Here is a 23,136-nt window from a genome sequence, read left to right as displayed (position 1 = left end):
TCCAATCTGAGATTAGCAATACCATTTTTAAAACTTACCATTCAAGAAAGCTTGGAGCATCTTGAAAATTTGTCACCAATATTGCACAAACAAAATTTTGTATGATGTTTAAACCCTAGAGTCACAATCTATCTGTAAATGTAGTATGACATATCAATTTATATTATACATGTGATTCAACCCTCTCAAGTATCTCAGATTATTATATGAAACTTTGAATCTTACAAAATGATCACAATCTTGGCGCCTAATCTTCACCATTTTATTTTCAAAAAGCTAATCAAAGAATTGTCTGTTCAAATATTCAAACAACATCCGTGTGCAACAATTATAATGAAATAACTTCATTTGAGAATAATTGAATAAACAGCAAAATATACAATTTGACCTTGACATTATGATGAATAGATAGCCATGTACATAAATAAATGTGTACAAAGCCTCAAGGATCAATAGTGAAGTATCTATTTCTTATGGTGAAGGTGGATACAAGACTACTACAAAATGCCAGTGTCATGAATTCTTATTTTTCTTTTTTTTTTATTTACTATACTGATTATATTATTATTTCTTTAATGGAAGGTCTGGTGTTTTTAGAATTACTACACATAACCATGCACTGATTAGATTTGATTTGAGCCATCCCTGATTCTAAACGTCCAAAAGCAAAAACAATGCAGTGTATAGAGCATACAACTTGATGTGATCTACACGTATGACCAGTTGAGTCAGTTGGGCACAGATCCTTGAAGTCTGAACCAAAAGGATATATGAGAGTCCATGGTGGTTGGCCTCCATTGATGTAGAGAACGTAGGAGAGCCCGTCTTTAGCCTGGCCATGGATGGAGTAGTAGTAAGGAAGGAACTCGTGCCGCTGGAACTTGTGCTTCTCATAGAACCTGATGGCCCCTGTGTTGGAGGCTAGGACGTGGAGGTAGACAGCCTTGGCTGTGGGCCTGGACCCACTGGTCTGGGAGGTCAGCGAGGCGAGGAAATTCTCCAGGAGGGCTGAAGCTGTGATGGGTACAGATTTGAGAGTGACAAAGTGTGGTATTATTGAATCATGCAAAGTGACATCATAGAAAAAAATGTACCCCTAACTCTAGAAAGAAAAAAAAAGTCAATTTATCTTTTGCTTACACATGTCTGTTAGGTCCATAAAGACCTAATGTATCTGCAGTATAGGATCAGGCAATCTCTTGAATAATCCAAGTTTTTACGATTTACAGTCTATGAATAATGTAAGTAACAAAATTTCTGAATGAAAACAGAAAACAACAAAGGACTGCCAACTCTCACACAATCAGCGTGAGATTCAAGCAATTCACCACATTCTGTCTAATTCTGATTAATAAATTCTCACAATGAATAGGCCTACATGTACCAACAAAAAAAGTCCCAAATCCCTGATATTCCAAACATTATCGCAAGGTTTCAAACTTTCTTGCAGGTGCACCGACTCTCATGTGTTGAAATCATGACGAAAGTATGCACCAGATTGCAACATTGAAAATGTAAAATTGTCAAAGCTCCTTACAGTAAAAGGATGACACCCCCTTTCACACAACATCCCATACCTTTTGGTCATGTTGATCTCTCCCTCCACCCCTATCCCCCCCCCCCTCCCTTGGTTGCTACGCTCCATAACAGCATCTCTTAACTTTTATTAAGGTTGGCAACTGTACCAACCAAGGACTTAACATCACACGCCAGTACATACCAATTTAACACTACAGAAGTTCTAGGTAGTTTGGGCATACCCCAGAAGTCATTTTGTAACAGGCAGGCACACATACTGGCTACTGTAATGAGTATGCATCAAGTGCCTTGAAAGTAAAATCACTTTCAAAGAAATGGTATGGTATCGGTTGAGGTGAGGATTCAGCTTTCAACTTTTTGCAAGATACTTAAAAACCACTTCATGAAACGTTAAAGAGCACACACTTTTAAGCGGAATTTAATGTTTATCTGATGAAAATCGATTTTAAAAAGGCTAGGATATCAACAACAAAAAAGTAAAACAAAGGGATCCTAGCAAAAGGTGGGTCCCATTTTTTTGTTTTAGATTTCTCAGCCATTTCAAAAACCAATTTTCATTCAGTAAACTTCAATTCTCTTTGAATCATATGTCCAGTAATATTTCACATGAGGTTTCTCATCATCTTAAACAATTATCATTAAAAAAAGTTGGAAACCTGAAGCCCCACCTCAACCAAAACTGTACCATTTCTATTTAAACTATATGTATTAAAAGTGCCATAAGCGTGAATACTGCAATAGGGTTTGTGTGAAGGCATCAACCTACAGTAACACATTGATATGATGAATCAAAAGTAAATACTACAGTCACACAGACAAACATGCATAAAGGCACACACACACACACACACAAACATACTGTACATCCTTAAAATATTGAGAGAGACTACTGTAGACGAATATGCTTGGATGTATACATCTGCCAAACCACATGAAACTGTAGTTGACTGATGGTTCACCTATTGCAATACTTCACTCACAGCCTGGTATGCCTGCGAGACATTCTGGAAATGATCGCACAGTGTACGGAGCAGTCTAAATGGGGGCTGTACAAACATGATGTTGATAGCAGGGCCACCCTCACATGAATAACATACTGTGTGTGGCAAAGTCATTCTGAAAGACTCGGGAGAGCACACATACAGCTTCATCTCACAAGTCTGTCCTTCATGCTGCAAAATATTTAACATTCCCATGGTTATAGACCTTCTCATGCTACTCCTTTACACTGTATTCCTTTTTGCTTTAATTTGTTTGTTTTGATACTTGTTTTGGTAGAGGGGACTGATTGGGAATACAACAGTAAACCACATATGATTTATTATTATTCTTCCTCGTGAATGTGAAAACAAAGATGAGAGGCAATAAATAAACCTCTGATGAGGGTAAAGTATTTAAAGCTACATTATTTGTAGCTATCTTATACAGACATAAATCATATTTTATCCAAACAAATTCTTGATATCTTTCACCATTGGGCCACTGACCTGCTCCAAGAGCTTGGACATTGTGTACTTGACCTTTCATAAAACATAAATCATGTGCACAGGTGCCTGACAATACACTGTCCCTGTCTACTAATGGACATTCCAAAGAGATATTCATCCACACTGATACCCCTTTCATACCAGATGATGAACAGTGGATGACATCAGGAGGTCGTCCACTGTTCACCCTAGACCACTGTTGGTACGAAAGGTAGCCTGAAAAAGACACCCGGGTGAACAGTGATGAACAGTGGGCGAACAGTAGATGCGATGCATGCTAGACCGTCTAGCACGAACAGTGGATGAACAGTGGACGAAGAGTGGATGAACACTGGATGTCGTTCGGGTATGAAAGGGCTCCGCACAAACACTGGACGTCGATCGGAACCGGAAATCCTCGAACGTGGTCATATAAGCGCGCGCTTTGTATCACTTGGGCCTATATACGTACGTTGAAAAAAAAAAGTGTACACAATTCACTGTGCAGCATACATGCATGTAATGTGTATGCAAGTAATAACGATAAATTCAGTGATGACATTATTCATAATCTGATAGATAAGAAATTACTGAGAAGTGTGATTTTGGCTCTATAATCTTAAACGCTCTAATGTATTGACTTTTATGGGAATAATTATCTGCAGAAGGAAAGAAAAAACAATTTTAAAAGAAATAGCTGCCATGGTAACCTGTGCCCAAGCTCATCCGAGCGCGCTCGAGCGCACTCCAGACAAGCCTCCAGTATGAAACGGTGCTCTGCCCACACCTCGTGTTTACTTAACGAATCACACCCCAGATGTCTGTCTAGAGTGCGCTCAGGTGACATCTGGAGAAGTTTGGTATGAAAGGGGTATAAGCCAGCAGGTGACTAGTCTCTGCACCAGGCCAAGACACAGGTAGACCCCATATCCTCTACAATGACACAGACATCATTTTGTATCATGTCTCAAAGTTACTGGTTCAGAGCCTAAGCATAGTGGTAGCTTACATGTACTTCTAACATCACACATCTGTGATTTGTTAGACTTAACTGTGCAAAAGAAAAACAGTGACAGCGTAATTCTTGAAACTTTTGTATTTGAATGGATCATTTTTTCAGCATTTGAACATCATTATAGAGCTACAAATTTGTAATTCAGCAAAATTTGACAATTTCTGTAATTAAGCTGCCACAATGTCAAACAGTATCTTTAACCTTTGGCACTGCCAAGTCAATAAGACATGTTATGTAAGGGAGCTTTTCAGGCAATGTAAATAAACACCTAACCTCCGTCTTAAAACTTAAAGGACAAGTTCACCTTCATAAACATAAGGATTGAGAAAATGCAACAATATTAGTAGAACACATCAGTGAAAGTTTGAGGAAAATCAGACAATCCGTTCAAAAGTTATGAATTTTTTAAATTTTTGTGTTGGAACCGCTGGATAAGGAGACTACTACAGCTTGTGAGTCATATGCGTACAACAGTATAAAGAAAATACAAAAGAAAATTCAACATATTTTCACTTTTTTCGCATAATAAAAGAGCAATTGACTTGCCTCTTTCTAAAGGCAGGGGGAATAATATTACCCATAACATTTATCGGTAACGAGTCAGGGGAATGTGTACTTTTTTCAAAAGATGGAATTTTGTGAAATTCTCTTTATATTTTCCTTATATTGTTGTACGCATGTGACATCTAAGTTATTCATACACTGCAGTAGTCTTCTCATCCAGCGGGTACTGCACAAAAACTTCAAAAATTCATAACTTTTGAACGGATTGTCTGATTTTCCTCAAACTTTCAATGATGTGTTCTACTAATATTGCTACATTCTCTCAATCCTTATGTTTATGAAGGTGAACTTGTCCTTTAAGATTCACATGATGTTGCTAATATTATACAAATGATGCACAGGACAGAGTGGATTGGTGAGAATTGGATGCACGAGTTTAACTTTGGTGTTTAAACCCACAAGCACAGCGCGTGTGTTTTAGACTGTTCTGAAGTTAAACGAGAGCATCCAATTCTCACCGATCCACATGTGTGATAGGCCTGTGCATCACTTGTATTATAAAACGGGCCCGTAAATTCAATAAATACAACCATTTTCCCCATCATGCATCCGGTACACCTACACGTTGTACAACACTACACAAGACTTGAGCCATGCGTTCGGATTTTACAGGATGCGTGGCTCAGTGTGGATCAGATAAAAATCAGTGCATGACAATTGACCAATCAGATTGCAGAGATTCTACAGCCCATTTCATAATACAGATTAATTCAAAAATTTTAACTTCCACTAAGATTAGCTTGTAGTTAAGCCCCATATGTAGACGGACTTCGAAGTTAACTGTCTTGAAGATTCAAACTACAAGATTTCTTTCCTCTGGTTTATGCTCTATCCAGGCCATAAAGGTGGTCATCTTTTGAGGAATACATGAAGGTCTACACCTTGTACTCAAATAGTACTTTCATGTCAAGACCAACAAACCAACAAACTCGAAATTGAGCATGACCTCTCTGTGATTCCTAATCACCTACACCTTCTGTGTCAACCTCCAGAATGTAAATAAAGTATACGCATGAATTCTGCACAATACTGTATCTGTATTTATCACGAGCGCTGTGTGCATACTGTATCTCTTATGGCTCTATGGTATAACACAGGGCTGCACACTAACCCATTTTTTCTACTGATCCAACCTGTCTGTTGGACCAGCAGGTACTCAGTTTTCATATTTTTTTTTTACTGGTCCATTCCTGAAAAAGCTACTGGTCTGAAAGTGATTTGAAGTAGTCCTGGACCGTTGGACCAGTGCCAGTGTGCAGCATTGTTTAACCCATGAACTGTTGAGGGCCACTTAAGTAGTGCAAAGGTACATTTTGTACCTTTTTGATGATACTGGCAAGTACATATTGGAGAAAAATCACATTTCACTACGCTGTAGCTGCCCAAAACATATTTTTATCAAAGTAATGCAGACTAATTATGAGTTTCAGCTTAAAAATGAAATTTCACAGCTACAAATGACGTCAAATATGCATTTTTGCACAAAGTACCTCAGAAAAATCATCATATCGACTACATGGACATATACAGAGAATATGATTTGAGTTTACTTTCAGGCTTTAAAATAAAAGTAACTTGATTAAAGTGTGAAACGTGTGTCTATGTAAGTTCACAAACGAAATCTTTTAACAGTGTGAAACCCCTGTTTGTGTTAACGATTCCATAGGCAGTTTGATATTAGCTTCAACGTACAACATGCACCTCATGTGTATCTCCTGTACAGTAACACTTGAGGTGTACAATGTATCCAATTACCTAATGACCATCACTAGTTAGCATAGGTTTGATATAATTTTAGACTTAGAAAAATATGATAAGATAAAAATCATGCAATTTTCTGTTGACAAAAAGCAACAAAAGTGGTCATATTAAATTACAAACATATTTTGTTCTCTAATACATAGTATATATGCATCAATTACAAATGGGTTATCATCAAAACTAAAAATATTCATTCAGCAATCAATCCTACATAGTATGCATAGAGCAGTTTTCCAAACACAACCAAAAAGGTTAAAAATAGTTTGAAGTATATTTCATATGCCACAGAGATGTTGTACCTTAACTGAATGAGAAGGGCGAAGAGAGAGAGAGAGGGAGAGAGAGGGAGACCCATTATACCATCACTACCAACAGCACAGGGAGAGTCTGCTTATAAATGCATTATTTGAGCAACGCTCTGAAATCAAAGGTCAAAATCTGTCCAGCAGAATTAAGAGGAAAGTAAGACGGGAAAAGGGAAGCCAAATGCAGAAACAGATAAATATTACCATTACTGTCATCCTAAATTAATATGAAATAAATTGTTGATGCCACTTTTGATTCAGCAAGCCCATTCTATCCATTACGAAAATGAGATGGTTATACTGTTTGACAACCTCATGCAAAACAAGACTTGGTCTCTGCCATCTCGTTAGAGATATTATGATACTCTTGTACGTCTCCAAGGTCAGGTGCATACACACATACAATCCACTTTCACTTACTGATATTATAATTGCAACTAGTTTTTAGCAGTATTGAATCTTGGCATTGAATATGAAGGAGAGCCATGCTCTGCACACACATAATGTTGTACATAAATACAGAAATTACATTTAAGTCTTAAAAATGCATTCTCGATGCTACACCTTGTTCATAACAAAAACAGACAGCTCTAATATCAATGCATGATACTTCCATTTCATGCCAGGGATATTTAATACTGGTAACTTGACTCCACTAATGACTTTATATGCATTGCAATCCCATCCTGTGAGAAATGTTCAATGAACAAATCACTCCCAAGTGGGAAATTATATGTAATTTCCTCCAAACACGAACACTACCTTCGTCAACCAAAACTGAGAGAAAATATGACATACTTCTTCCTTCTCAAACCCTTTAGATGCTGCCTATTGTTGTAAGGTCTGTATAATACAAAGGAGCAACAACACAGAAAATCCCAGAATCATTTAAAAAAAAAAAAAAGGAAAATGGAAGTTTCTTTTACTGCGAAAATGTTAAAGGGATCGTACAGTTTTGGTTGAGACCTAATTTCAGGTTTCTAACATTTTTTGGTGAGATAATGAGAAACCTCTTATGAAATATGAAAGAGCATGTAATTCCATGAGGAATTCAACGTTTATTTGATGAAAATTGGTTTTGAAATGGTTGAGATATCCAAAAAAGAGCGATTCTAATAAAGTGTGGGACCCACACTTTATTACGATTGCTTTGTTTTACTTTGTTTTTGGATGTTTCATTCATTCCAAACCCGATTTTCATCAAATAAACTTTGAATTCCTCTTAAGATGGTATGCTCTGTACTATGTCATAAGTATTTTCTTAGTATCTCGCAAAAAGTTAAAAGCCCAACTCTCATCTCCACCAATACCGTACCATCCCTTTAATAAATTGATCACATTTGCTGGGAGGAACACAAGTCTTCTTTTTTTCTTTTTCAGGTAAACCATTGTATCATTCAAAGTTTGAGTGTCCCATTTTCAACCCTGGAAATTAGATTTCTTTCATAGTATGGTATCTTGTAAAGGTAGAGTGTATGTAATTCAGACCTTTCCTCAGAATAATAGCATGAACTTGAAACTTCTTTATGATGGAGGGGGAGTAAATACTTTAAATTTCCAGTGAATTTATTCCAACCTTCAAGATATCCCAACTGTTATTCACTGCACAAACCAGGACCCTGTAATTTCAAGTGACATATAGGATTCAATTTCAATTTCTCAAAAAAAAATAATAACAAATAAACAAATAAAAAAAATGAGGTGTATTAACATCGTATTAAAGATTTTATACATGATGTTAGGAGACATTATTCTTAAATCTGTAAAAATTTTGTGATGTTTGCAAGAGGGATACAACCTTTAAGTCTAAACCAAGATGTACAGTAAGATGCCACACGACCCTACTCCTCCGTCCACAATAATATGCACACATTGTTTTGTATCATGGGGGTTACACAGAGGTCGCGATCTACGGGATCTGTCTGCCTTCCTTCGATGTACACATCCTTCATTGTGAGCTAGGCGGAATGCCTGGGCTATTACCTACCTATGCCTCTCCTCCGGTATTCCTCCACCACTCCAAGGCTCAGGATATAGGCTACTTGTGTGGACCCTGGAAAGGTTGCCGACAAGATGTTGGAGTCCTGCATTTAAAAACAGAGCCGTGAGCTACATTAGGCACTCAACACAGAGACAGTGTGCAGTGGAGTTATGTAGAATGCGTAGCACAATTTGCTGTACTACATTGTAGGGTTCATCGCATGATGCAGCTTGAAAGCTGATCACATACATTGTAAAAATAATTCATCGTCACAGGAAAGCAAATATACAGAGGAAAGAAAGAGGATGATCAGCTTCAATCAAAAGGGACATAATGTACAGTGAACTGCCACCAATATGCCAAAACACAAAGCACATCTCACAGTTTTAACCATCTGAGCTCTCATCTTCCATAGTCAGCACCCACAGGAGTTACACAACCACTACATAATCTGTCAAATCATTGAACAAAATAAGAACACTGGCCCCACAGTATAATATTAATATCAGAACACTAAAAAGTGTAACAAACGTATCCATTCAAACATGTTTGCATCCATAAAATACACATAAAAAGTTATTTCTGGTTGGACACCAAAAGGTGCAATAATCCATCTGCAGGCACACTTTATCTAACAGAGGATGATCATCATACATGTACATCTATAGGATTATCATCATACATAGGATGAAAAAGTGTAAGTTCTTGGGTCTGCATACAATATGTCTCAGTGTTAGAACAAGATTAAATTGATTTTATAAAGTGGGTACAAAATCATTTGATAACCACTGTTTATGACCAGACAAATGGTATTTGCCCAACACTTTTTAAACGGTGCACATCTACAATTATATCAAACCACCAGAGGTTCAACACCACAGCCACACAGAATAAACTTTGTCTACAATGCTTCAATATCTCGTTACATATATATTTTATTTTCAGCTTTATTGGACACAAATTTGTACACTGCTCACACAATGCACTCTTTGAGGCCACATTGGATGGATGCATAATTACTGCGAGAAGAGATGAAACGATAGAAACTGAAAGAAAATATCTGAACTAATTAGTAAACTGTAGTCACTCCATCACAGCCTATGGTGATTATTTCAGCTGATTCTCTGAAACACTTTTAAATTATTAAAAACATTATTAAAAACACTTTTCTAGGAGAGAGAGGATTATGAGTCATTCAACACAACTTGTGAAGGGTAAAATGATTTCAGTAATTTACATTTGCTGCCTCACAGATAGACTGACTACATTTCTTTTTTATTGAATATATCCAAAGAAAAAATGAACAAATAATTTCTTGGAGTATTTAATTCTCCTTTATACCACAGCAGGGATCTCGCCAGCGTATATCACCCTTGTCGGCGCCGACAAGCGTGCGGTTTGAAGAAACAATTGCCGACAAGGGTAAAACTTGCCGACAAGGGTAACACCACGCGTGAACTTGCCGACAAGGGTAACTTGCTTGACGAGCTAAGTTCGGACCAATTTCTCGCCTTTTTCAGTCTTTATTATCTGGCTAGAAAAGAAGCTAGATGTTGAAAGCAGCAGCAGTTTACAAGCGCAAAAAGTTACCCACGCAGTCACCGCACCGATCACAACCACGCGGCGACGTACTAGCTGATACACACCACATCACACACTTGCTCACTCACATGCGCTCTGATTTGGGATCCAGACACACAAGCACAAGCACCCAGCCGGCCACTTCAGCCGCCTGCGTGTACAACGGTACAGTGTATTGTGAGACGGAGAGAGAGGACGGAAAGAGAGGGTCGGAGGCCGAAGGAGGCTGAGGAAGGCTGACACGTGCTCGTGCTCGCTTGTTGTCCCGCTTGTTGTCGGGTTACGCAAAAACAAACGATATGAAATGCATGCCCCCCTCCGCCAAAGGTTGTATTTTTATTTTTTTGGCTGCTTTGGTTTGTTTGTTAGTTTGTCTGCCTGTCTGTCTCTCTAGTATTCGCAAAATTAGTCAAAATTTGGGAACAGATTAGGATGAAATTTTCAGGAACAGTTGGTTGGTAAAATGGCGCAAGGAACAAATGATTAAATTTTGATAGTGAGCAGAATACCACCGGAATTCACCGCCAGGCGGATCCAGGATTTTTAGACTTTATTTCGTATATTTGAAAGGATTTGTATCAATTCTTTAGGAAGCTGACCATTGGCAATGACGCAAAATTAGATGCGTTCAAAGCATTGCCGCAGAGAGAATATTAGCTCCATCTTTCGTTAAAAAGAAAAGAAAAGAAAAGAAAAAAGAATGTGCGATGGAGTAAGCAAATGCAAATTGTTATTTAGGGTTAGTTTCAGTGGGTTATTATTATTTTTTTTAATCTAAAAAGCCATGCGTTCCATTTTAGCCTTTTCAATTTCCATGGATTTGTAAACGTTATTCGTGAATATTCCATTTTCCTTCTCCGGGCCGAAATTTATAGTAATTCTGTCATGATGGTCTTTCAAGTTCAACGTACGTAATGCTCCACGTGCTTCTGGCTTGGTTTGTTAAAAGGTGGGCTAGGGGGGCTTCATGGGCAGAAAATAAATGGATGATCATTCATCAATGTTCCCAGTTGGTTTACATGCTATGTACACGCTGTTTACGACCACTGAAGCAAGGTGGCAGTACGCGCGGCATTCCTTTATCTGACACATGACTTTCGTGGAAATTTCGTGGAAATTTCCACAAGCCATGATATCAAGTTTCCCCACTGCTGGTGGTCGTGTTTTTGGTTTTTTTTATTCTTCATTACGAACATCAATTTGTTCAACTTGAAAAGTGTAGATAATTTGCTTCGAGGAGGTGTTTCTTTCTTCTTTTTTTTTTCATTGCAGCATCGGTAACATTTTGTTTTGTTCATCGTCCGTGCATAGCAGGGGATCATAAATGGAAAGAGAACGATAGGAATGACTGGGGAGAAAATAAACTGAAAGAAGGAATCATCTTTTGAGCGAGCTGTCTTTGTTTTTCTCTACACCAGCATCAGTTATCACCACCAAGGTTCATTTTTTTTTTCGTTACTCCGACAGATTAATGATAAAATGATGCTAGATTCTTTATTCTGAAGGTTCGTTAATCCAAAAATGATTAAGAAAGAATGTCCGTTCATTTCGCAACGAAATTAGTTTTGCTATTTTGAACGTTTCTGTCAGTGAAATTTCGGAGAAACGACGGCACAAAACAGCGTGTTTTCGTATACTCTAAGGGTCTGTTATTCCGACAGAAGTAGTAATGATGAAATAACAAATTGTAGATTCTTTATTCTGAAGGTTCGTTAACCGAAAATTTAATAAAGAAAAATGTCCGTAAATTTCAAAACGAAATCAGTGCGTCATTTCGAACGTTTTGCCAGTGAAATTTGGAATAAAACAACTGCCCAAAAAACAGTTGCAGTTTTCTTACTCTGAGGGTTCGTTACTCCGACAGATTAATGATAAAATAATGCTAGATTCCTTATTCTGAAGGTTCGTTAATCCAAAAATGATTTTTAAAAAAATGTCCGTTCATTTCACAACGAAATCAGTTTTGTTATTTCGAACGTTTCTGTCAGTGAAATTTCAGAATAAAACGACGGCCCCAAAACGGTTACAGTTTTCTTTTACTCTGAAGGTTCGTTACTGCGAAAGAATAACGATAAAATACTTTTTTAGATTCTTAATTCTGAACGATCGTTAATCGGAAAACGATAAAGAAGAAATGAAAACTTTCTTACCCTGAATGTTCGTTACTCCGAAAGAATAATGGCAAAATAATACTCTACATTTTTAATTCTGAATGATCGTTAATCGAAAAATGATAAAGGAGAAAATATTCGTTTAAATGTCCAAACGAAATCAGTTTTATTATTTCGAATGTTCTGCCAGTATAATTTCGGAATACAACAACGGCCCCAAAACGGTGGTTTCTTATTCTGAAGGTTTGTTATTCCGAAACAATAACGATGATAGATGATAGATTCCTTTTTGAAGGTTCGTTGATCGGGAAATAATAAAGAAAAAATGCTTGTTAATCTTCGAACGAAATCAGTTTTATTTTGAACATTCATCTGTAGTACCGACCTTTGGTGTTGTTGTTCTTTTCGATTACAAACCTTCGAAGTACTCAGTAATGAATCGTTTCATTTTATGGTTAAACAAACCTTCGGAATAATGACCATCATTACATTTTTGTATGATATCTCTTTGATGTCACGACCAAACTACCGCAGTATACCCAGAAAGGAAAGTGCAACGATGTCCCCAAAGTTCTCGATCGCTTCTCGCGCATCTGCATGCAGTAGGCCTACCACGTGGTCGAGCAGACGGCGAGAAAGCAACACGGCGCGCGTTGTTGCCATGTAGAGACGGCTAATTATTGCAACAGTGAAACAGGAAAGGCCTAAAAGAAATCGGAACCTTCACCATCGGCACCTACTTCTCTTTCATTTATTATTTAGGAACTGCCGCTAACAAAAGGTATGGAGTTTCTGCATTGTTTCTGTGAGAATATGCCCCTCGCAACGTTCATTACATCTCCGTGAAAATGTCGCATTTAGTGGCATTTTAGCGGCGATTTATCTGTGTTGTATTGAGCATTAGCGAAGGCTTCCGCGCTTCGCGCACCCGTACCCACCCCCAGGAACAGCGTGCATAAATGCCGACAAGCGTGAAGAAATTCCTGGCGAAAACCCTGCACAGTAAATACAATGTACCATGAGAGCAATCATGTCTTCACACCAAGCTGCTACCATCCATGCACAGTACAATGAAAGCTGTAGAGTGACTTTGACGGCTTAACAATGCAATATTTTTCTTTTGTTGTCTCATATTCCCATTGCATGCACAGAGATCTGTCTTTCGATTGTGATACATGCCTACTCTACATTAAAGGGGGCCAAAAACAAATGATGACTTTTTTAGTGGAATTATTTATCTTATTGCTGTCATTCCCGAGTACCAGACTCTAGCACTAGAGACTGCACTCTTGACATGTTTCATACAGTCTGGAGTGATGACATAATATATACCTGTCCATAGCAATAAGGTGACTACACTGTAGCTGTTCTGTGAACTACAGTTGAACCTCTCGTATCCGGACAAGTCGGGACCGGGGCTCATCCGGATAAGGGATTTGGCCGGATACGGGAGACTCAATGCTTTACATACACATGTACTGATGTAGCCCATTGTAGTACCACATGTAGTAATGTGTATACTGCAACCTTTTCATTGTTACACTCAGTAACAGACCCCAAAATAGAGGTTCGTGTTTGCAAGAATGAAATCATTTTCTTTTATAAATTCTTGGGATGATTTACCTAAATAATTATTTAGAAATGTATCAAGTATATGTAATTCATGTGTGTTTGTGTAGGAGTTCTCAAGGAGTTGGGAATCCCCCTTTCCTCCCGTAATTATTTTTAAAAAATCACGGCGAGATTGCGTCCGTATAATAGAGAGATCCGGATAAAGGGAGGCCGGATAAGAGAGGTTCAACTGTACAAAGCGGCCATTTGTAGCAGTCCCTGTTGGTCAACCTAGATTTTAAAAAGGGCTTTAAACTTGAAAACTGGCAATGTGAATCATTAAGTACCTGTATTTGCATTCTCATCTTTTGTAGACAATACTGTTTTATTACCACACAAATTCATGCCCTTGGCAAAGAAACAAGAACAAAGGAACAAATGAACTTTGTTTATCCATCTGAACGAAAATACTGTACATACTTTGGGGAAAAAATTAAACAATACAGCACATAGACTTTGGAAACTAAATCAGTAATTTAACTACAGATCTATACATAAATTCTTCAAATGACCAAGTGTGTCCATGAATGTCAAGTCAGAATACTGACCGAATAGTGACAGTTTCTTGAACAAGACCCCCCCCCCCCCCATACTTCAGCATCTCAAGGTCTCACGCTCTGCCACTGTAGATGCCATCTTTCCTCTCTTCCACCACTTAACATCAGTAGTATCTTGTTTTCCCCAGAATCAATAATATACCATAAAGATGTAATGCACTTTCACTTGTGTGCAGTATTTGTGCACTCGACACATTGTAACCTTCCAAGTCCACACTACCCAAGGAAACAAGATTTTATGTCCCAACCTACACACTGTCATATCAAAATTTTATTGTGTAATTGTAGACCTGCACAATTTAGCTATGGCAACTCAGAAACAAATTTGCAGGATTTAAACTATGACCTTCAGCAAATCAATCATCCAATAGTATCACATGTCTCATGAAATAATCTTGTCTGATTGGTTGAAGCTGTTCAGAAAAAAAAAAAAGATGAAAACAAAGATTGATAATGATTGTACCAAGGAGCGTAGTGCATAAATGTGTCATGTGATCTATCCCATGAACCCAAGTGAGAGGGCGTTCCACCGTCACTTCAATACAGGAAAAGACTTTTATAACATACAAGTAACACTGATTAATGTGCAAGTTCATTCAATTTAACACAAGTTTGTTGAGTGTAGTTTATCAGCACCTGACTATTGAATCAATGACATTTATATGAGGATGGTTAGCATGATCAACTACTGTATCTACGCTATGCCATATTTTAAGGGAGTCTAATTTTTCGTACACTGTATATCGGGACTTCCCAACAATTTCGCAAATGGTTAAATTCATGATCGTGGCTTATACATAGTAGCAAAGGGGGGAGAAATGCATATGTGCATGTTGCATTCACATCACAATCAGAATTTGATATTTTTGCATGTTTTTAAATTTGCAAGTAGCACCCAACTCATTAATTTGCAAATTAAAACCCCCATAAAAGGTATGGTACATACAGCAATACTTAAAAGTGGCTTTCCTTTATTTTTCATATTAGGCCATCAATATACAGGAGATAGACTTATAGACATTCAAAGCTTCTTATCACCTTTTACAATTGACTGTGTTGAAATACATGGGCGCCTTCAATTGTGTCAGGAAAGAAATCTTGCGTAATCTCGTGTGCCACTGGGCATAATCATCCCCTGTATTGGAGATCATGGTCGCATCTGGGGAAAAGTGTATTTAAAGCACCACTGTACTACATGTGCACAAGTTCTGTAATTCATCAGAGCCGTGTAAATCTCACACTCAGGAGACACACATTAGGAGTGTCTTCATCAGACCAAAGTTTTAAAATTTGGCGCTATTTGGCGGTCAGGAAATTACCCATATGACAAATTAACCTGTTATTTGTACAACAAAGATGCAAATAGCGTGCTATTTGGGTTGCATCTCCGTCAACCCGAAATTTTCTCTATCTGATCATTCGCACCATCCACTGAGACCACAGAACTCTACGTAAAGTTCTGTGGCTGAGTGAGCCGAGTGATGATGCAAAATACGCATCAACTTTGGGCTAATTTCCAAGGTAGGCTGTTTTGGAGCTGATGAAGACGCACATTCGTAATATTGGGCTATTTTCCCAAACTGCGGCATAGCCCAGGTCTGCCATCATTCCCACAACCAAATCAGGGAGACTCCACACAGCAATCAGGGAGATATCTGTGTGTTACATGCATTTCAGTTGGCGAAAATAATTCCCAAATCAGGGAGATTTGAATATTCTTGTATTCAGACATGAACAGATTTTGACATTTTCAGGGAGACTCCTGCAGAATCAGGGAGACTTGGCAGCTCCACATAGCCTGTTAGCTTGAACTTTGCTCTGATGAAGACACGCCTATTATCCCGTGGAGGACGAGTCTCCAGTATACTCGGGCAAGTGTCTATGGGAAATGCCTGCTGTAGCAAAATCAGCCCGTCCTCAACGGGTTAAGATATGCTCACCATTACAATAGCTACTGTAAAACGATGAATGTTCGCGTGCATTTTAATTTCTAAATTAAAATGCACGTGAAAGTTCTTGTCTACACTATATGCATTGAATGCCAGGGGCAGTTCACGAAAATTTCATGTCGCAAAAAAAGGCCGTCCGCTCCAATTCGCGTACCACAGAGGCTGAGGACGGAGGAGACCCGAGACCCAAGAGTTTTATGGCACAGCTCCTGTGTAGCATGACACCTGCAGCTCTGCACCTGATTCATCATGATAATGGAAAGTCGCTCTCTTATCATCTTATAACATGACCTTGGCATATCATCTTTATGTTTTTTCCCCCTTTCCCCTTGGCTCTATTGTTGTCTCCTCAAACATGCAAACAGTGTAAGGGCTATGGTGCATGATGTACTGAGGAAGAAGGTGATGTCATCAAACATCCATGGAGAAGTATTTGTTCAACTCCTCATGAGGTTGAACCTGTAATAGAGCTACGCCAATGCTCTTTACATAAAAGACCAGGGGGGTGTTTCATAAAGCTGTTCTTAAAGTTACGAATGACTTAAGAACGTCTGGAACACATTCTGATGTGCTATACTTATCAGAATTTCAATAATTCAGCACAAGAACTGATCAACAGTTGTTCTTAAGTCATTCGTAACTTTAAGAACAGCTTTATGAAACAACCCCCCCCCCCCCCCCCAGGTCGTATGAGGATGCTGTGTTATGGGAAGGTTGGCCTGATTGAATATTGATCGTTGGCAAGGTACACGAACATTTGAAAACTACAACTACAACATAGTGTATGAGAATTGCCCGCCAGCAAAATATTTGCACTAAAAATCAGCAACGTTAAACCCCAGTCTACATTCTTCAGCTGCGTGTAAAGCTCTACATTTGACAGTGTACACGATTCATTACGGGGATTCCCGAATATATCCCGAGTCGGGTCGGCCTTCCTATTGCATGGTGTCTCTACGCTACTGGGCCTTTAAAGGCATAATTTACCATATGCCGAAGAAACAAAAACCCAGCATTAGTGCTTCAAAATAGTTCTAAAATGTGAGTTAGGGATAGAAATAACCAATGTAAAAATTTGAACCAGTACGATTGATGTTATTAAATATTGTTAAATACACAAAATGTGAACAATAGTTATAATAAAAATGTTTCCAGACTAAACTGTCTACAGTTACGGTTTGATGAGAAAAATACTGATATCTCGTTAAATATTTTAGGCTTTACTGAAAAAGTTTTACATGGTAGGATGTTTTGTGACACAACAGACCTACACATACTGTATGCATCAAATGTGATATCTTGAACATTTTTTTAATCACTGCTCCCAGAGGTAAACAGGATCTTTATCCGTTTATAAAAGTCTAGTCCTGAGTACATTTGTATACTCAGGAAGGTGTCTATGGGAAATGTGTGTTGTAGCAAAATCAAATCATTCTCAATGGGTTTCAATGGTGCACTTGTAGGCTGCTATCATGATCAATCTGAATAAAGGTTTCAAACAATGAAACACACATACACACATACACACACACACACACACACACACACACACAAACACTTGTCTTCCACTTGCTCTGCATGGTCATGCATTCAATCTGAACACAATACAGTCGATGTTAAATTCAATTGCCAAAACCTTATTTTTCAAATGTACTCTGAGAAAAAAGCGCAGACTCTGGCATAAAACAATAACTACATACAGTGTATTGACATAAATTCTACTTTCAATATCAAGGCCTTTTTTAGAGAACATATCTGAGCAGGCAGTTCTGATCTTGATGTCTTGAAATACAGAAAATCTCTTCCAGTATGAAAAAGCATGGACCAGCATCAGAAAAAAAGTCGACAAAACTTAAAATGAGAATGATGCTCTTCAAAAGCTTCAATGTATCAACACAGACAAGTAGAATGTGGTGACCATGTATTGTTATGAAGATGAATTCCATTACATTTTGACTTGTTTCAGCTATACATAAAACTACTTTAGGACTTGCTCAAAGGAGATATTGGCCCAGCATATCATTTTGTTAAAACTCTACCTGAACATGGAAAATATATTTTACATCTTCCACAAGGCCATCTGAAAAGCAACTTTGATCTGTACTGCAACCTCAATGTGAGTGTGTGTGTACAGGTACAATGTGTGCAAAGGGGGGGGGGGGGGGGGGGGAGGGGTGGCGGTTTGTAGATCGGGAGCACTGCACTTGGCGTAGTGGATAAGACTCCTGACTCCCACTCGGAGGACCCGGGTTTGATTCCCATCCAGTGCTTACATCCTTGGACAAGATGTTTTTACCTGACAGCTGTACCATGTTAATGTCCCTCACAACCCAGGTAAACAGGTACCTGGCAACGCCAGAGTACCAGTAATAACAATGACAAGCCCTTCTGGTACACAGTTGTAGAGCAGTGGCAACCCTGGATGAAGAAGACCTTATTGATATTATCATTATTACTAATCATAAATAGAAAGAGAGTCATTCTGGCTTGACGTTTTGACTGACATGTTAAACACACACTTGTGCCATGTACACTAACATTTAATTGTCATCACACAACAGCCATGCAAAGTTAACCAATTTGACCTTGGGCCACTGGAAGACACCTTCCGCAATTTGAGAAATGCAGTATGGCACACTCCGCGTAATTGGATCGTGTTTGGGTAGGGCATTTCCTAGTTGAGTAAGTGGTGTATCCAATTTGTCTGCAGAACATACTATGATGTCCAGATGCACACAAGTCACTCATACCATGCACACAGCAAGTACAGTAGTACCGTATCTTTTCCTCAGCACACCCCTGACATTTGTCACACAGGAACACACAGATAAACGCTCATGTTTTTCCTTTCTCTCAAATGATTGTAGAATCTGATATCTGTAAACATCAAAGTGATAATTCGGTATTCTATCTACAGGGTGTACACTGTATATGACCAATGTCAGAGAGAATCTTTGAATTTTTCAAATACATGTAGTGCATTTCTGATTACAAGCCATTCACATATTTGGGGACCAATACAGGCATGTTGCTAAAGCTTGAGATCACAAAAATGTGATGAAAATGTGTTTTTGGTTAATACTTTAGCACGGTACAACTTTCCGTCTATTTTCATGGTCGGACATCTGGGTAATCAATGTGGTAATGAGGTGATTACATCATCTTCAACTTCTTCTTTTTTCTGTCTTTCTTGTATCTTGCAAAGCTAAATAACACAAGCTGCAAATGTAAACACAAAGCAATCTACACTACGAACAACCTGAATATCAAATACAAATGATTTATGCTACTACGTATGATACTTATAAAAACCCAATCACACACACACACACTCACACATGTCTTCAACATGACATATGTGTTTGCTACTATACATCAGTTTCATACAGAAAATGTACACGTAAAACTTATCGCCTTTCCATTATTTTAGTTTGTTTGTTTGTTTGTTTGTTTGTTTGTTTGGGGTGTTTTTTTTTTACTTTAATTTTGATGAAACCTACACCAGTAGTATTATGAGATAATGGTCTTGAGCTTGGGTTTGATTTTGTAATAGGTGATAAGCACAATCAGGGTATGCAATCATGACTTTCTCACTTTAAAAAATTGTTACTTCTAAAAGAATGCACCAACTGACTTAAAAATTCACATGCAGCATGCTAAGACATCAGTAATCACATGTGGTAAGACAATAGCTAATTTCTTCTCATTTACTGTTAATTATTAAAGGTTAATTACCAAAAAGTCCCCCAAAACCCACGTAATGCGTCAAAAAAAGCGTTTTACAACTTACGTAAAATCAAGATTTGAGGTCCATATTTTAAGTCTACCCCTATGTGTTTGGTATCAAATTAATGGATTTTTTCCTGGCATTGCTTGCATGCAATAAAAAACAGTGGTTCTTTCAGCTGGAGAAAGTTATAAGGTCTGAAGTCCCATCCTGGTAGGAGTGTAATGCTAGCTTATTTTTGTGACATTGTGACCTTTTAACCCATGCTGTACAGCTATACATGGAGAAACAGCTTATTTTTCTGCTTTTCCTGAAAGTACTGAAGAACATACAATCTTACTAATAATGATCTCATGCGCCTCTTAAATAACATGTTGATGTGCTATGGACGAAAAAAATGTGGATGTGTTCATTGTTATCATTTCAGAACACAAAATTATGAAGGATGTCAACAAATGAAGTCCATGTAACATAGGTATTTTGCCATACCTGTTTACCCATGCTGACTGAAAGTGTGCGAAGTAATAAACAGATTTCTAGTGGAATAAGTTGAAGAATGGGAGTAACAAATCAGGGGAAAAAAGGAAATTTCAATTTGCCCAACTTGAATTTTCAACTTGTATGTCACAATTTCAGTCCCAACCCCATGGAATTACCCTAAATCCGTTCACATCGTTCACATCATACTCTGGCTCAGGCTTCATATTTTGGATTTTGATTATTAAGCGTCACTAAATTTCCACCCCAGGAATTGTCAACAAAAAGAAGAACTTCTGTTCTGTACATTTGCAAGACTAGTCTATGCTTACGAAACATCCTCAATGGACAAAAAATGAGTGCCTGTGTGACGCCCCCCTCCTTGCATCTGAGCACTGCCAGAGAATATCTAGATGTGTCAACATTCACTGGATTCAACTGGCATCAGAGGTCCTGGTAATGTCAATATTTGAAAATGGCATGTAGGAAGGCAGGGTACAGATTGCGCATTTACAACGGTATTATGTCCTGCGGGTCCAGTGTCGTAGTTTTGTGCACTGAATGCATGTATAAAGCCCATCCTAGAAAGCCCAGAGCTTTGTAGCATCTCTTTCTCTACCCTCTCTCTCTCCCTCTTCGTCCTCTTCTTCTCTCACTCTCTCTTTCTCTATCTTTCTCTCCACACAGAATGAGAGGATGATGACAGATGATGCTGGATACAGATCTCCCTCCATCACTACTACAATCTGTATCACTACCCGGACATAACTCATAGTCATCAGCAAGTTTGGGGTGTATCAATCATTGCAGTACACAGAGGCTCATTCATTCTAAAGGCCCGGTCACACTGCCCAAAAGTCGTGTAAACGTATAAAATCACACAAGAAATTTGGTTGTGCGTGCTTGTCCGTTGAGAATTTTTGCTGATTTACGTGATTAAAATCACCGATGAATTGCGCAAGAACTACGGAAAGATCACGCAAAAATCACTTACAAACCACGCACTTTCAGCGCATAGGCACGCAAAGGCCCCAAACAGGGCGAATACGTGGTTGTGCGCAACGACTGAGGTCCAAGGAAAACCATGCATAATCTGCACATTATCACTAATGAAGTGAGTATGAATCACACATGATTCGCGCATGAACGCGATAGCGACAACATTTTCGCGAACGATCACTGATATTCCACGCATATTTCACGCATTGTTCACGTAAGAACTGCAAACTACGCAAAAATTACGTAAAACAGAGCAATACTGCATGAACTTTTACGCGAAGCCGAGTTTGAGCTGCTCAAAACCTGGAATCGCGTAAAGCGCCGATCCAGCATGTGCACACCAGCGGACAACTACAAAGTTGTACGAAGGTTCCACATCAGACAAACTCATGAAATGCACAAATCACGCATATATCGCATAAGGCTCGAATTTCTTACGTGATTCATGCGTTTACACAACTTTTGGGCAGTGTGACCGGGCCTGAAAGTGATACTTCTTTTTCACTCATAAATGTATATCCTTTAAAAAACTTTTTCAAAACTCACGCTCCAGATTTACTGACGATAAGTTGGAGAAGTTTGTGCGTTCTTACATTGCCACATGCCTGACAGTACCTACTGTACCTACATGTACTGTGCAAAATGCTGGTTAAAGGATCCCAGCTCTCTTCACTATAAAGTGTTCTGGGACTATTAAAATTGAAACAAATGACGGTACAATTTGTACTTGTATCTACAGGTCTATGCACTGTTAGTAATTTTGAGGGGGAAAAAAAAATCAGCAAAAATGAAGTTGAGCTCAACTGGGAGAAAAGAAGCCACAAAGCAACTACTAAAAACTTGTGATAGGGCAAGGTAACAAAATATTGACAATACCTCCCCCCCCCCCAAAAAAAAAAGAAGAAATATGACAGTTTGATGTTCAGCGAGTCATCTTTAGAATCTTGAATAGTACATGCACATGTACACGTACATAACTTTAACATCAGTGGCACATCACCCATACTTGGAATTTTGTTGTTGTTTTATATTGATGTTATCAGGCTCTGGCCAGTCATAGCAGTAGATACATGTACATTGTATATCATGACAACGCAGTATTTCTGTAACGCGGCGCATGTCACATCAATATTGACATGTGTATCCACTGTCTCCGCGGGACACTAACATACATTTCCAGACAAAGCGTATACAGATGGGAAGTCGGTTTTGCAATGCAGATTATTTTAGTCATGGAAATTCAAAAGCTCTCTTCTACAATGTATCAAGAGGAGGCAGTGAAACATCCATGGACCATTTGGCAAACAAACAACTTTAATTTGATAGCTGCACAACCAGGCGTGCTAAGGGGCTGGAAGATATTGAGTTCCCACTCATTGGGCTGGGTAATCAACTCTTTCTTACATTATACAATCTACGGCTGCTTGCTGACTGCAGAGCATGAAAGCACCAATTTGCATAGTATATCCATCTCATTAGCTCATTCATTACAA

General features: G+C 38.4%; 1 protein-coding gene across 1 annotated transcript in view; it reads right to left on the bottom strand.

Moving 5' to 3' along the window:
• Positions 1-23,136, bottom strand: part of LOC139722925 (uncharacterized) — a 37,979-nt gene that overhangs the window by 1,649 nt on the left and 13,194 nt on the right. The window contains exons 4-5 of the mRNA XM_071634208.1: positions 8,638-8,734; positions 771-1,014 (exon numbers count right to left, since the gene is read on the bottom strand). Coding sequence (XP_071490309.1) covers positions 771-1,014; positions 8,638-8,734 — 341 coding nt within the window. The remainder of the gene's footprint in view (positions 1-770; positions 1,015-8,637; positions 8,735-23,136) is intronic.

The sequence above is a fragment of the Diadema antillarum genome, unplaced genomic scaffold, assembly GCF_040938485.1.
Source record: "Diadema antillarum isolate AM-2024a unplaced genomic scaffold, OU_Dant_1.0 scf00000177, whole genome shotgun sequence".
Classification (NCBI taxonomy): Eukaryota; Metazoa; Echinodermata; class Echinoidea; order Diadematoida; family Diadematidae; genus Diadema; species Diadema antillarum.
Note: the sequence above shows the minus strand (reverse complement) of the source record. Positions and strands in the feature narration are given on the sequence as shown.